General features: G+C 41.6%; 1 protein-coding gene, 1 long non-coding RNA gene and 1 pseudogene across 5 annotated transcripts in view; 1 reads left to right on the top strand and 2 right to left on the bottom strand.

The window, feature by feature from the left end:
- The window catches only part of Rpl36-ps12 (ribosomal protein L36, pseudogene), a 34,285-nt gene extending 34,029 nt beyond the window's left edge, over window positions 1-256 (top strand). Inside the window, exon 5 of the long non-coding RNA XR_015652455.1 lies at window positions 164-256. This is a non-coding gene — a long non-coding RNA (ribosomal protein L36, pseudogene). The remainder of the gene's footprint in view (window positions 1-163) is intronic.
- Window positions 1-15,002, bottom strand: part of Ankrd62l (ankyrin repeat domain 62 like) — an 88,397-nt gene that overhangs the window by 28,296 nt on the left and 45,099 nt on the right. For all 4 annotated transcript variants that reach the window (XM_087607627.1, XM_087607633.1, XM_087607630.1 and 1 more), the window contains exons 14-20: window positions 14,056-14,084; window positions 13,888-13,960; window positions 10,728-10,801; window positions 8,256-8,416; window positions 5,482-5,646; window positions 5,208-5,241; window positions 3,877-3,949 (exon numbers count right to left, since the gene is read on the bottom strand). In XM_087607627.1, the coding sequence (XP_087463753.1) occupies window positions 3,877-3,949; window positions 5,208-5,241; window positions 5,482-5,646; window positions 8,256-8,416; window positions 10,728-10,801; window positions 13,888-13,960; window positions 14,056-14,084 (609 nt within the window). The remainder of the gene's footprint in view (window positions 1-3,876; window positions 3,950-5,207; window positions 5,242-5,481; window positions 5,647-8,255; window positions 8,417-10,727; window positions 10,802-13,887; window positions 13,961-14,055; window positions 14,085-15,002) is intronic.
- On the bottom strand, window positions 9,382-10,500 carry LOC148007805 (general transcription factor IIH subunit 1 pseudogene; annotated as a pseudogene).

The following is a 15,002-nucleotide window of genomic DNA, read 5'->3' as shown; positions in this document are numbered from 1 at the left end:
AGTCACAGTGCTAGCTTTATCCTCACACCAGGTTTTAAAGGGAAGCTTCTCCTTTAAGGCCCCATTACCTGTACATCTCTACTGATTGTACTGTAGTTGCTGAATGTTCTTCTCCAACTTGGAGGCCCTTTCTCCTAACAAACAGTAATTTATTTTTTTCCAGATCTTGAAAGGAAAATTTTCAGCTTCATATGGAAACAAAAAAATTCAGGCTAGATAAAACAATTCTGCTTAATAAAAAGAACTGTTGGAGGAATCACTGTTCTTGATTTCAAGTTGTATTACAGAGCTATAGTAATAAAACCAGCATGGTATTGGCGCGTGCACACACACACACACACACACACACACACACACACACACACACACGAATGCATGCATGCACATGCACGCCCCCAAAACAAAACCCCTCAAAAACAAAACAAAACAATAACAACAACGAAACCAGACACGAACAGTGGAACTGAATTGAAGAGCCAGACATAAATCCATATACCTATGGACACCTGAATTTTGTTTTGTTTTGTTTCATTTTGAGACAGGGTTCTCTGTGTAATAGAGACTCAGTTTGTAGACTAGGCTGGTCTCAAAGTCACAGAGATCCACTTGCCTCTGCCTCTCAAGTGCTGGGATTAAAGATGTGTGCCATCACCCCCCACCTGAATACCTGATTTTGATGAAGAAGTGAGAAATGTACAGTTGGAAAAAGAAATCAGCTTCTTTAGCAAATGGTGCTGGACAAAATGGATGGCTACATGTAGAAGAATCCAGATAGATGCATAACTTATTCAACTTCAAATGGATCAAAGCTTTCCACATAGAACCAAATACACGGAATCTGATAGAAATCAGGTAATGGCCTTGAACTCATTGGCACAGAGAAAAGATGCTCCGAATAGAACACCAGTAGCATAGGTACTAAAATCAACACTTAATATATGGGACCTCATGAAACTGGAGAAGCTTCTGTAAGGCAAAGGACACCATCATTTGGACAAAGTGTCAGTCAATAGAAAGGGAAAGCATTTTCTTTTAACCAACTATACATTCAATAAAGTTAACATCCAAAATATATAAAGACTCAACAGTTAGATATCAAGAAAACAAATAATTCAATTCATCTAAACAGAATTATCGATAGAGGAAACTCACGAGGCTGAGGAACACTTATAGAGACTTTCAACATCCTTATCAGGGGAATGCAAATCAAAGCTGCTTTGAGATTTGATCTTATACCATTCAGAATGGCTAAGACCAACATAAGTGGTGCCCAGCGTGGTGGCACAGGCCCTTAATCCCAGCACTCAGGACGCAGAGGCAGGCGGATCTCTGAGTTTGAGGCCAGCCTGATCTACAGAGCTGGTCTACAGGCTACACAGAGAAACCCTGTCTTGAAAAACAAAAACAAAAACAAAAACAAAAACAAAAACAAAAACAAAAACAAGTCAATCACAGTGACAGTTCATGCTGGTGAGATGTCGAGTTAGACAAACCCTCATCCATAGCTGGTGAGAGTGAAAACTTTTACAGCCACTATTGAAATCAGTGATGCTGTTCCTCAGGAAGAGAAGAGTAGATCTACCCCAATACCCAGCTATACCACTCTTGGGCATATACCCAGAGGCCTCTACATCCTACCTCAGAGACATGGGCTCAACCATGTTTATTGTGGCTCTACTTATAGTAGCCAGAAGTTGGAATAAACCTTGAAGTCCATCAACTGAAGAACCGATAAAGAAAATGTGCTACATGCACGCAATGGATCATCACTCAGCCATTAAAAATGAAATCATGAAATTATGAAATCTGAAGGTAAATGGTTGAGACTAGAAACGTTTATCCTGAGTGATGTAACTCAGCAAACATGGTGTGTATTCGCTTATATGTGGCTATTGATTTGTTTACATCAATGATAACCAGAGTACTATCCACGGAACCACAGAGTGTAGCTGTAGAGTAAGGAACTGGTGTCAGGCAGATCTCTCTAGGAAAGGGAAGTAGAGTAGTTATGGATTAATTCAGGCATGGTGCTGGGAGACTGGAATGTGAGGGTCAAGTGGTGGGGGTGGGGAGAGAATGAGGGAGGGAATATATATATGGAGACAGCTAAATTATGTGCCATTTGAGGGGTAGTATGGAAACCTAACACAGTAAAAGCTTCCTAGATATATACACATATGAAGGTGATATAACCAAAATCCTCAGATAATAGGACAGACAGAGCCCCAACTGGAGATCTCTTGTCACCAAACAGAACTTCTAGAACTAGGATTGTGCTATATATAATTGAGTTATTGGCTAAAGGGGTCCCATGAGAACCCCTAAACAACAAAGTCTAAAACTATAGGCTGCTCTCTGCAAACTGACAGCAAGGTCCCATTGTTGAAGACAAAACCCCCTCAACTCACTGAACATGGAGAAGTCAAGCTGTTGCTGTATCAAGCCTTCACCCCTGTGCTCTAGTGTCTTTGCTAAAAGAAAGAAGAAATATAAACACCAACCTAGCCACAAACCCTCTGATCTACACTGGTGCTTTGCCTGAAAGATATGTTAGTGCAACGGTGACTCAAAGCTTGTGGAATAACCAACCAATATAGGATTTGACTTAAGGCCCACTTCATGAGATGGAACCTGTGGGGCAAGTGGACCATGACACCAGACAGAAGAGCTGGTAAGGTTGAAACAAGTTCAAAAGCCCCAGGAAATCTTGTGAGTGAGAATGTCAGGTGTGGAATCAGCTTCCAGCCAGACTCTACCTGTCCTGGAACATGTAACCATGACACCCCACTGAGAGGACCATGACAACCGGCCACATAGCATATAAACCTGGAGTTCTCCATGCTAATGAAGTATCTAGACAGGCCCCAAATATTCAGCCAATGAGCTTCCCTTTCTGGGCACTCCTTTCTGTCAAGGGTATTTATTCCCTGGTTCACTCTGAGTAAGACATATGTATCCACATCTGCCATAAATAAAGCATTTTGGACAAGCAAGGACCTTCTCCTTCAAGGATTGCCTGGTGGGAGGGTGGCTTCATTATAAGGAGCCACATCTAAATCTCCCAGAGAATGTCTTCTCTCTTTCAGCCCCTCTGTACTCTTGGCATTCATTCAGAACTAGACTAGATTCTGTCCCTTCCAGGACTCTCAGCCATATCCTTCCTGCCTGGTGTAGGGGAAGCGCAGTCTTGCGGGCCAGTGTTCTCAACTCAGGGTCCCCAGCAGCGTCTAGGTACGTAAGGGATCGAGAACCACAGCATTTGCCCCAGATCTCACTGTTTCTCATCAGGGGGAAACATGGGCTGGGACCCCTACCACAGACTGCCTCCTCTGAGCTGAGGGGTGCTCCTATGCCCTAGCAGTGAGGCAGATGTGCAGCCCAACAGGAACCCAGACCTGACACTGCTTGGATGACTGAGAACCTGAAACTAGATAATCCAGGGACCTAGCGTAAAACCAAATACTACTGTTCTAAAGACAAACAAACAAACACCCAAAACGTAACAATAAAATGACACCTAATGACACTCTGCTATATTCATAAGTCTATGCCTTCCTCAGCCATCATCAGAGAAGCTTCCTCCTGCAGCAGATGGGAAAAAATAGATTCCCACAGCTAGACAATGCACAGACAGTGAGAGACCTTGGAACACATATTATATCTTAGCATCCCTTAGAAGACTGTTTGCTTTCTAAGGAAAGCTAGAAAAGAAGTGGATTCAAGTGGGAAGGGAGGCGGGGAGGAACTGGGAGGAGTAGGAGGAGAAGAAACTGTAATCAAGGATGTATTATTTGAGAAAAACTATTTTCAATAAAAGGGAAAAATACTGTTTGTATAGCAGCCCAGCATCCTGATAGTGAGGGTCAGGCAACTCACTGTTATCTGAGCACGACTCAGAGAGCGGAGTGAAGTCATCAGCGTCTTCCATAGCATTCATTTCTCCTCTGACCTGCAAAACAAACTATGCTAGGTCACAGCATTCTCAGACAGCGATACCACATACAGCAGTGGGGGAGGGTTGTACAGCATCCAAGCAGAAATGTGGGTGCTTCTGAAAAGGATTGATGTTTGCCCAAGAGGAGCTTTGTCAATGGCTTCTAAGCAAATGTCTTTACATAACAGAAGATTCTATGCTTTTTCCCCTTCATTTTTATTTCATGTGTATGAGTGTTTTGCCTACATATATGTCTACGCATGTAGATTAAAAACCATGTGTGTTGTAGATACTCCAGTGGGTCTAGCTATCAGACAAACAGAAAAGAGTAAGTAAAGAACCAGTCACGCAAGGTCTTCAGATCTGATCTTCTGTTCATTTGCTGTGCTGGAATTTGACTCCCATCTGCCGGATGGGTGACTAACCCCTGTGCTAGCAGACATGGCCAAGCAGCGTTTGCTCCGCCCCTCCTGCTGTTTTGTCTCTTTTCTGTCTTGTAGTCTGTGGATTTCTGGCACCTGAGATGGTGATTGAAGTGACAGTGGGACCCACTCTGAGGTGTCATCTCCCTGAGTTCCCTTGTCCTCTCCCTAGGCTTCCTCTGCTGTCCTCAGCAAGTGGAGACCCTTGCAGGAGCATGGCCTCTCTCACTCTGCACACACTGACAATGTTCACTGAGTCCTGCATGTAGCAAAGCTAGAACCTTGTCACAGTGGGGCCTTTGCTGGCATTGTCCAGCCTGGCTTTAGCACTGCTCATTCCTTTCCAGATCTCACTATTGGCGGACTCTGAAGGTGGAATGTAGACCGCCCTGCAGTGGTTGAGGTCTGTGGCATTTCTACTCTCTTCAATTGGATCTCCACCTGACCTGAAAATTCACTGCCACCACACCTTTTTCTCTTACAGAGCAAAGCAACTTTCTGGGTTGATTCTTCCTTGTGGTCAAAATACATCTCCCTGTGTGTCATTCCTCTTGGTGAAGCCATATTCTAAATCTAGCACAAAGTATTCTGCTTCCTAAGTCTTTCTTCTTGTCTGTAAAGCTGGACATAGCCTCTGTGAGGTCACCGAGTCTACCAGATTTGGGGTGGGCAGTGCTGAGGGTAGGCAGTGGTGGTTGCTATGTTATGGTGTTGCTGGTGGGCAGCTGAGAGGCTGCGGCTCCTCTCTAAGTGATGAGCTCTAGGCTGTTACCCACTTAGGGGGATGGCCAGGGCTCTGTGGGGTGTGCTCTGTTCCTGCCACCAAAATCTGGTTTTGATTTCTACAATACCTTGTGCTTTTCCTTTGATTTTCTCTTTGCAGGACTGAAAAAGAAGAACAAAGAAGAATCCTTTCAGACAAAAACAAACAAACAAACAACAAAAAACCAAAATAATATTTTCTTTTTTAAATAAAGTCTCTTCTGTTGCCATTAATTCCTCCTGATCGTGAAGCTTACAGTCATTTTCTCTAAGGAATTTGAGAGTAAACAGAAAGTAAACTTGCTTTATCCAGAAAAACTAACCACTCTACCCCCTCCCTTCGTGGGGAATTTACACTTTTACCTCCCTTTATTCGGATCTGTGTCATTTAAACTCCAAGAATCCTTCACTTGCAGGAGATCACCAGCCGCTGGCTCAGACTCCTTAGATGTCCGGTCCATCAGAAAGTCTCCAGACCATTCTTCATGGTCTCTTGTCTTCTCTTCTTTTATATTCAAGCCAGATCCACTAATTAAAAAAAAACCACAGAAAATAATACATTCTGATAATTCTATAGAATAAGGTTATAAAAACATTATAAAACCCCAAGTCTTCCCCATCTTACTTCACTTATTAATATAAAGACAGTGGGTAGGCACTGTTATAAAGTAGCAGCTAAAATGAGGAAATGGAATTCCCTCCTTAAAACCAGACACCACACAGGCCTGATGTGCTGCATACACGGGCTGGCACAGGAAAACCCTGGTCTGAGTGCAATGAAGAGTTTCCAGAGGACTCGACTACAGAAGATGAGCTCATCAGGAAACACTGAAAAAATGTTCAGCGTCCCAGCCATCAGGAACATGCAAATCAAAGCTGCTTGAAGATTTCATCTTATGGGCTGGAGAGATGGCTCAGCGGTTAAGATCACTGACTGCCCTTCCAGAAGTCATGAATTCAATTCTCAGCAACCACATTGTGGCTCACAACCATCTGTAATGGGATCCAATGCCCTCTTCTGGTGAGTTTGAAGACAGTGACTATGTACTCATATACATGAAATGAATAAATGAATCTTAAGACAAAAAAGATTTCATCTTACCCAAGCCAGAATAGCCAAGATTAAGAAAACAAATGACAGCTGATGTTAGTGAGGGTGTGCAGAAAGGGGATCATTCATCACTGCTGGTCAGAGTGCCGACTTGTACAGTGACTATGGAGATTAGTGTGGTGATTCCACAAAAAGCTGAAAAAGCAATCTATCTCAAGATCCAGTTCTCTTGGGTGTATACCCAAGGAACTCTACATCCTACCACAGAGACACTTGCTCAACCATGTTCATTGCTGCTCTATTTACAATAGTCAGAATTTGGAAACAGCTTAAATGTTTGATGAATGGGTAGCAAAAATGTGCTACATTTACACAGTGGAATATTATTCAACTGTTAAAAATTATGAAACCATCCTGAGTGAGGCCATTCAGACCCAGTCACTCTTATATGTGCTTTTAAACTTAGATATGCATGTTTCATTTAGAGTAACCACAAAGGTCAGTTAGCTTGAAAGGGACCAGGAGGGAGGAGAGACTCTTCCAAGGAAGGGGAAATAAAAGATAATATTGTAAAAGGATAAAGGAGAAACTGGAATAGGAGGGTTAAATGGGATGGGAGGACAGGGTAAAGGAGGGACTGTGGGAGGGACAACTAACAGGACATTCTGAAAATCACAGGAAAACCTACTACTGTAATCGATCATATATATATATATGTATACATCTTATTATATAACATAGATATATAATAAAATAATATATGACATATAATATGTAATTAATATATAATAATATGTGGAAGGAAGTTAAATGGAGCTACCATAAAATGGGGAGGTAATGTCTCAACTAGACATTATATGTTACCAAATAAGACCCCGATTGCCAGAATGGGTTACATATTTTTGAGTCATTTGCCAGAGGAATCCAATAGACCCCTCTAAACATTGCAGCCTATTGGTAATGTTACTGGTTACCTTCCACGTCCTGACATCCTAATAAAACCTTCCTGCTGACATCACGTACTCATGTCCTTGAATATGGAGCAGTTAGGCTGATGCTCAAGTAACAGCTTCACCCTTACTGACAAGTATTTATTCAGAGTGCTGGAAGGTCCTAAGGATACTAAGGAGAAGAGTAATCATCGGCCTTACTCAGCTACAGACACTGCAAGTTACAATAGCAACCTGCCGGCAAGATATACTCACGGGTACAACAGTGGCCCTCATGTTACGGGGGTAACCGAACATTTTAAAACAAATACAACTCAAAATAAGAATATGATGACTTTTTGAAACTAAAGTGACTTGGCCAATTTTATGTATTTTTAGCTTAGTATTTAAACCTATTGCTTTATTTTATTTATTTTATGTGTATGAATATTTTGTCTGCATAAATAAGTTAGCAAATCAAGTAGCTTTCTCCCATAGCTCAGGCATTCCAAGTATCTGAACAAAACTATCTTAAGATAGACCATTAGATAAGTGCTCTAGATATGCTTTAACTGTGAAGTAATATATATACTACAGATCTAAACTAATTTAGATGTGTGTGTGTGTGTGTGTGTGTGTGTGTGTGCGCGCGTGTGTTCACACTGTAGCACAGGCTGGCCTCAAACCCATGGCCTCTGGGTTCAGTTGAATATTAAGGTTATAGGTATAAGCTAATCTCATTTAAAAACAGGTGTAGTAGATCACAGCACTTTGGAGGCTGATGTAAAAGAACTTCTACAGACTAGAAGCCAATATGGGCTACAGACAACGTGGACCCTGTCTCAGTTTTTAAAAAAAGTGGAGTTTTAAGACTAAAAGTATGATATACAGGAACATTTAAATAAATATTGCATTCAAAATTATCCCCCCATTAAATTTGACAACAGTGATAATTACCTTTTTTATACACTTTCCAGTCATGATTATTATTCTTCAGGCAAAATGCTTACCAATGTGATTAGAAAAATTATATATTTTAATGTTTTTAAAATCACAGGATGCCTAGGTATCTCAATTAGAAGTATAGCTTGTTAATCACGCATATTAACCTAAATTAGAATTTTTATAGGAGAAAAATAATAGCAGCACATTCTGACCCATCCTGTTCTTCGCTGTCCACACTAGGAGACTGCCGGGCTCTGGGATGTCCGTTTTCCCTCGTTAGAGGTGATCCGATGTCACCGTGGTCAAGAGCTGCAGCACACAGGGCCTCCGGTGCACCCCACCCACTCCATTCCTGCGTCCTTTCTTCTTCAACCTTTAATGAAAGTTTGAGACAAAGGATAACTGCTAACTTTTCGACGATCAACACTAGTTGTTTTCTTTGGTTTTATCACCCAACTCTTTAGTTTCCGGCAGTGGAATAGGAGTGCCGAGTGGATAGTCTGGGATTCTGGAAGACAAGCGCCTCTCCGGCAACAGGAGTAACGATCGATCGATCGCATCAGCCTTTCTGCCTTCTCTGAACCATAGCTGCTCCAAGAAGGCTTCAAAGCGATTCACTCAATGGTCTTAAGGGCAGGGCCTGTTTTGTGTATAAATGCCTTTTTTATTTTAATTAATTAATTAATTAATTAATTAACTTTTGATTCAGCTTTTGGTTTTATTACCCTTCCCAGTTTTAGTCCAGGCAGATGATCAACTTTCCAAGGGCTAACTACAGCACCCCTCCCCTCCACTCTCAGGCATCAGATGACCCTTTCAGATTTCTCCACAATCCCATCTTCAAAAAAGATTTTTCTTTTACCTTGTTCATTTAACAATGGCCAATTTGTCGCCTCTCAGCAAAGTGTAGGTTCCGTATGTGGCTGTCCGCTCTTGCTTACTGGCCTTCCCCAGCATGTGGCATAATTGAGTACTTTGTTATTGTTACTAATTGGTAAGACCCTGTAAGCCAGTTCATGCAGGTTAAGATTTGAAGGAGCTATAAGGGGAAATGATCAGCCTTATTGGAAGGGAAGTGGTTCGAAGGCACCACCTAGGCAAATGTCAATGCTTTTAAAAATAAAATACGTAAGAGCCAGGAACAAACGTGTTTATGAGCATCAGAATCAAAGGCTTATTTCATTACGCATGTGAACCGTCTAAGCAGAAGGACTGGAGACATGGCTCAGTGGTTAAGAGCACTTGCAGACGAGAGTGTGTGTTTTCTAGCACTCATAAGCGTGACCTCCAGGGGATCTGATGCCCTCTGCTGGCCTCTGTAAGTACTTATCTAATGGTTTATCTTCCCAAAACCATCATCATAAATCCCTTTCCACCAAGTTTTGCAAATCCCGCATTGGATCCTGTATTTAGTCAGTCCCTATAAAAATAACAGGACTGGGAAAAACTTGTCCCTTTCTCCCCTGTTGTGGTGCACATTTTCTGCATATTTCAATTTTTGCTGCTGGGTAGATCTGAGGTATAGATTTAATGCTATCAGAAGTTAAATTATATCTCAATCATTACAGCCTTCTGTGTGGGACCAGGCATCAGCCAGAAAGCATGAGGAATGCTTACATTCTGCTTATGGCTGGATGTACAACTATCTTTTGCATTCACATCTAAACAATTGACCCAGAATTCCTCAGCACTGATCACCTGACTCACAAGGTCTGCATGGAGCTGGGATAGAACAGCAGCTCCTGGGAGCGTCTGTCTCGTCCATTTCCTCATTTGCATTCCTTGGCCCTACATCTAGTCTTTGCTGTTCCTTTGCTGGAGAGATGGAAGTTGGTTATGTTCCCTGCCTGTGGGATCAGCTGAAGCTGAATTTTAGCTTTTCTCTGGACTGCCTTTCTGGCATTTAGTATCTACATTCATACGGTTGACTGCGAATCTATCCTTGCCTTCAGGTGCCAAGTAATTCTTTCTGCCATGAGGTATGGAGCTCTACCCTGCCTCTTCTGACGAACCTTCACCATCAGCGCTTCTTCAGGTGGATGGTGCAATGTATTTTATTACTCAACATTAAAAAGATTATTTTTTATTATTTATTTTTGTATAGAAAAGTATGTCTGTGTGTGGGTGTGTTATGTGCACATGAGTGTGGACCCTAAGAAGTTTAAGGAAGGGCGTCAGATGTCAGGAGCTAGCGTTACAGGTGGTTTTGAGCGGCCTGATGTTGGACGCTCGGAACTAAACTGAGGTGGGTTCTCTGGGAGAGCAATATGTGCTCTTAAGCACTGAGCTAGGTCTCCATGCCCAACCTAACCTTTTGATACCAAAATATATAATAGAGTTCAACAAGTTTGGGTCAGGTAAGCTACCTGATACTGTTGTTGGATCAATGAGAGAAACAATCACAGAAAGTGTGACTTTTACAAAGATATTTAATGCCTGATGGGTGGGAAGAAGCATGAGCTGCCACTACTTTTGAACGCATCCCTTGCTTTGCATTCCTCTGCACAAACTAATGCACCCCAGACCTTAGCTTTTTCCTTCGGGATCAATCGCTGAGGGTTTGGTTAGGGAGCATTCAAGTTATGTGAAAAGCCGGCATCCCAAGAGTCTGCAGACTTTATCAAGCATCATGAAATCAGAGAAGACAGTGTCAGTCATCAACTGAAGCGCGACTCACTACACACCTGAGGCTGGCAGTCTTCATTTCTGGAGAGCTCTTCGTGCTTTTCCTCTGAAGTCAATTCTAAACCTGGTTCTGCTGAGAAATGTGTATGTATGATTTAAGTTAATTACTTAAAACAGTCAAGGCAATAGGTGTTATAAAAATTGATAGACAATAATAACTGACAAAGTATTTTTTTCTCATTTTCCAAATTAAGGATTTTTAGCTGAATGTTACTTCGGTAGGCAATGCTCCCTATTATCCCAAAATTGGGAAATAATTCTAGTTAATTTTAACAGTTTTGGAGGACACTAGATTCCACAAGCTCTCTACATGAAGAAACTTAATCTTAAAAGAGTTAAAATATGATACAAAAATACAAGCTGACATTAAACCTTGTTCTTTACTGTGACAATAGCTTATAACCAGCCTAAGCAAAATGCTCACAATACTTCCAACACTTGGTTCCTTTCACACGTTCTCTAGTGAACAAACACCCTGTTCTTGCATCTGATATGTTTTTGTCTAGTATTCAAAAATGTTTCTTTTAAGTTTGGCATGGACTATAAAGGTAAGCTGAACATGGCTCCTCCTTTGGCGACCGAGTCAGGTTCATATTGCTGTGATGAATGCCTAGAGCACCTTGGGGAGTAAAGGGTTTACTTTTTCTCACAGCTCACCGTCCATTAGTGAGGAAGTCCAGATAGAAACTCAAGGCAAGGGTCCTGCAGGCAGGAGCTGACACAGAAGCCACGGAAGACGCTGTTTACTGGCTTCCTCAGCCTGCTTTTTTATAGAACCCAGGACCACTTGCCCAGGGGTGGTGCCACCCACAGTGGGCGGGGCTCTCCAATGTCAATCATTAATCAGGAAAATGACCTATAGGTTCGCCTATAGACCAGCCTGGTGGAGGCATTTTCTCAGTTGAGGGTCCGTCCTCCTAGATGGCTCTAACTGTGCCCAGTTGGCAAAAACTAATGAGCACATCTAGATTAAGAATTGCTTCTTTCCGGGTTGGGCATTTAGCTCAGTTGTAGCTCAGTTTAGCTCAAGGCCCTGGGTTCAAAAAGAAAAAAAAAAGGTTTCTTTCTTTGTAGCTGTCTCAGTTCCTTATCAATTCTTTATGGCATCTTTACCATTTGAACCAAATTAGAGGAAACCGTAGATCATCTTTGTATAAGATTATTTAACTCAATAATGATTGAGTTCCTGTGAGCTGCTAGGTATGACCATTTAAAGATATGTAAATTCAAAGTGGGAGGCAGCTTTCCTAGAGTCAGTCCTGAGGTGAGGGAAGAGTGGGTGATCCACAGGGGGGAGGTGAGGGGGAAGAGTGGGTGATCCACAGTGGGTAAAGAGTGGGTGATCCACAGGGGGGAGGTGAGGGAGAAGAGTGGGTGATCCACAGTGGGTAAAGAGTGGGTGATCCACAGGGGGGAGGTGAGGGGGAAGAGTGGGTGATCCACAGTGGGTAAAGAGTGGGTGATCCACAGGGGGGAGGTGAGGGGAAGAGTGGGTGATCCACAGGGGGGCAGGTAAGGGGAAGAGTGGGTGATCCATAGGAGGGAGGTGAGGGGAAGATTGGTTTATCCACCGGGGGCAGGTGAGGGGAAGAGTGAGTGATTCACAGTGGGGAGGTGAGGGGAAAAGTGGGTGATCCACAGGGGGAGGGAAGAGTGGGTGATCCACAGGGGGGCAGGTGAGGGTAGAAGGTAGGAGCCTGGGAGACAGCAGCAAAGAACCCCCACACAGTCCATCTAAAGTCCAGGGAACATAGAAGAGAGTGCCACCAGCAGATTAGTAATGCCAGGTACCAGACAAATGGGTCAAGACCGGAGATGGGCTGTTAAGGGCAGACAGCTTATGAATGCTTGCGTGTAACTCTTAGCTCTTGGACATTAATGTTTCAGAGAGTGTCCTGTGATAATGCTGGAGTTAAAGAAAGGTCACCCCAATGCCCTCAAGGGAGGAGGTCGTGGGCACATGAGTCAGTGAGGGTGTGGAAGGGATCGGTGGAAACTCAGATGATGCAGACATGGACTGAGGGAAAGGTCCCAGAGGCATTTAGCATATAACATTAGCAATGTCCCATCAGGAAATGGATCTTATCAGATGGATCAAGAGGAATCTGGAGCTCTGGAACTGTGAATTAGGCTGAGGGCAGGTGAGATGTGAGGTTCACTAAACTGGTGGTGGCTGGGGGTGCTTTCTGCTTTCCCTTTTCATGTGTTCAGGACTTCAGTGTTTTGGTAAAACATGTTCTGAGGTCTACTGAGATCATACATGTAGATACGTGTGGCTGGGGATATGGTCCAGAGGCATAATGTATGCTCAGCTCCATGTTTATTTTCAAGCATTAAAAAAATAAAAGCAAATAAGTCACTTTTGTACTCAAGTAACTTTAGGGTTATTTTTTCTATTGACTGCTCTAAAAGGTAAACTTGTCTAAACTATTACATGTACAGGGAAAATGTTTTATTTTATTATATGGAAATTTCATTATATAAGACTGTGACTGGTGTTTAAAGGTCCCTGATTAATGTATACATAGAGTACCTTAATGCAGTACACCAGTGGAGTGGGTGTCCTTGTAGATTCACAACAATTTTTATGTTCATGTGTGTGTGCAGGCACATGCATTTGTATGTGCACATGTGTTTGTGTATGTGCATGTGTATGTGTGTGTGGTATATGTGTGTGGTGATGTGTGTGTGTGCACGTGTGCATGTGTGTGTGTGTGTGTGTGTAGACAGTTTCTGTTTCCATGTTTAGACTCCAAATAGTCTAGTGAACACCTTGCCTCAGCCTACCAGCTGGAAAAATGGGTGTGTATAATTACCCCTGCTCCTATTCTCCAGGAAGCATTTCTATAGTTTGGAGAAGTTGAATTTCATAGCTACGCTTTCTGACTCCCTGAAAATGCAAAGATTGCAAACTGAAAACATTATTAAGAGACTAGAATATGTAAGTTGAAGTAGCTGAGTTAAAGCTTACATTTCAAAACAATTTTTTCTTGTGCTTGTAAAAGCCTCTTTCAAACATGGATTTTAAAAAGGACATTTGAGACATTTATATCAAATCCTTCTACTACATTTTTGAGAAAAAAGAATTAGGGACAAGAAGAGAGATCTTTTTCAACCAGTTTAATACATTTCTCTGCAAAATTTATTTTAAATGTTTACCTGGTGTGAATGCCTGCAAATCCCCGACTCCTTTTGTTTCATTAGGGACAGATTCTTCCCCTTTTCTGTTATGCTGGATGAGATTTGAAACAAGATGATTAATACATATTGCCTGTCTAATGTTATACACATACGTAGTAATTCAAGATGAAAGGTAAGTGTTATTACCAGCCAGTGAAGATATTTCTCTGGGTTTTCTAAAATGCAAAGGGAGACATGCAATTACATTTAAATGCAACAATGCCATACATGCATTCATGCATTCTTATGACAAAACTAGACCTGAATGCATACCTTTGGGAAGGACTATTCTAGGTTTTTATCTTTTTCAAATTTGCAGAACATATATATATATATAATATAATTATATCTATATATAAACACACCTATATCTATATATCTAAATCTTTCTCTGTCTCTCTATATATCTACATATCTATATCTATATCTATATCTATCTATATCTATACCTATATATATCTTTAAAAAAGGAACATAGGTTCAATAAAATGTGCAGGTGCCAATTCACAAGTGAGATTGTGCTTCCAGTAACCACAGCCAAGAGGAGGGGATATGTGTAACTGTGGTGACTGATACAGACTGCTGATCTCTAATCAGAACAAATCATGTCCCTCAGACAAGAAATGCCCAAGGTGACTGTGGAATACGATAGCATGTATCTCTAATGCACATGGATCATGTATTTGAGTATACCACATATATTCTCCTATTTTTCCTGTAATTTAGAGGACAAGAGGCTTTATGTTACTTCAGGGTAAGATAGAATTCATTTCAGATGAAAGAAGAGCTTCTGAATTGGTTCCTTTCTTCGTGTCTGTATTCACCACAGCCTGCACAAAGTTCCTTGATCCATTCTGTGCAAGACAGTGTTTAAACCATAAGCAAGAAATAACACATGGTGTTTTAACACTGAAATAAACTTCTAGAATGGGAAAAGACACCAATTTCCCCCAAGTATATATTAATAACCTTTTATACTTTTAAAAATAATTGTAGTATTTAATAAAAGTAACAGGCATAATGTGAACAACTTCATATTGTCTTTTGTATACAAAATCACTATGGTTTAACATGCCATAAAACTCCTTAAGCGT

The sequence above is a fragment of the Rattus norvegicus genome, chromosome 1, assembly GCF_021556685.1.
Source record: "Rattus norvegicus strain SHRSP/BbbUtx chromosome 1, alternate assembly SHRSP_T2T, whole genome shotgun sequence".
NCBI classification, from domain to species: Eukaryota; Metazoa; Chordata; class Mammalia; order Rodentia; family Muridae; genus Rattus; species Rattus norvegicus.
Note: the sequence above shows the minus strand (reverse complement) of the source record. Positions and strands in the feature narration are given on the sequence as shown.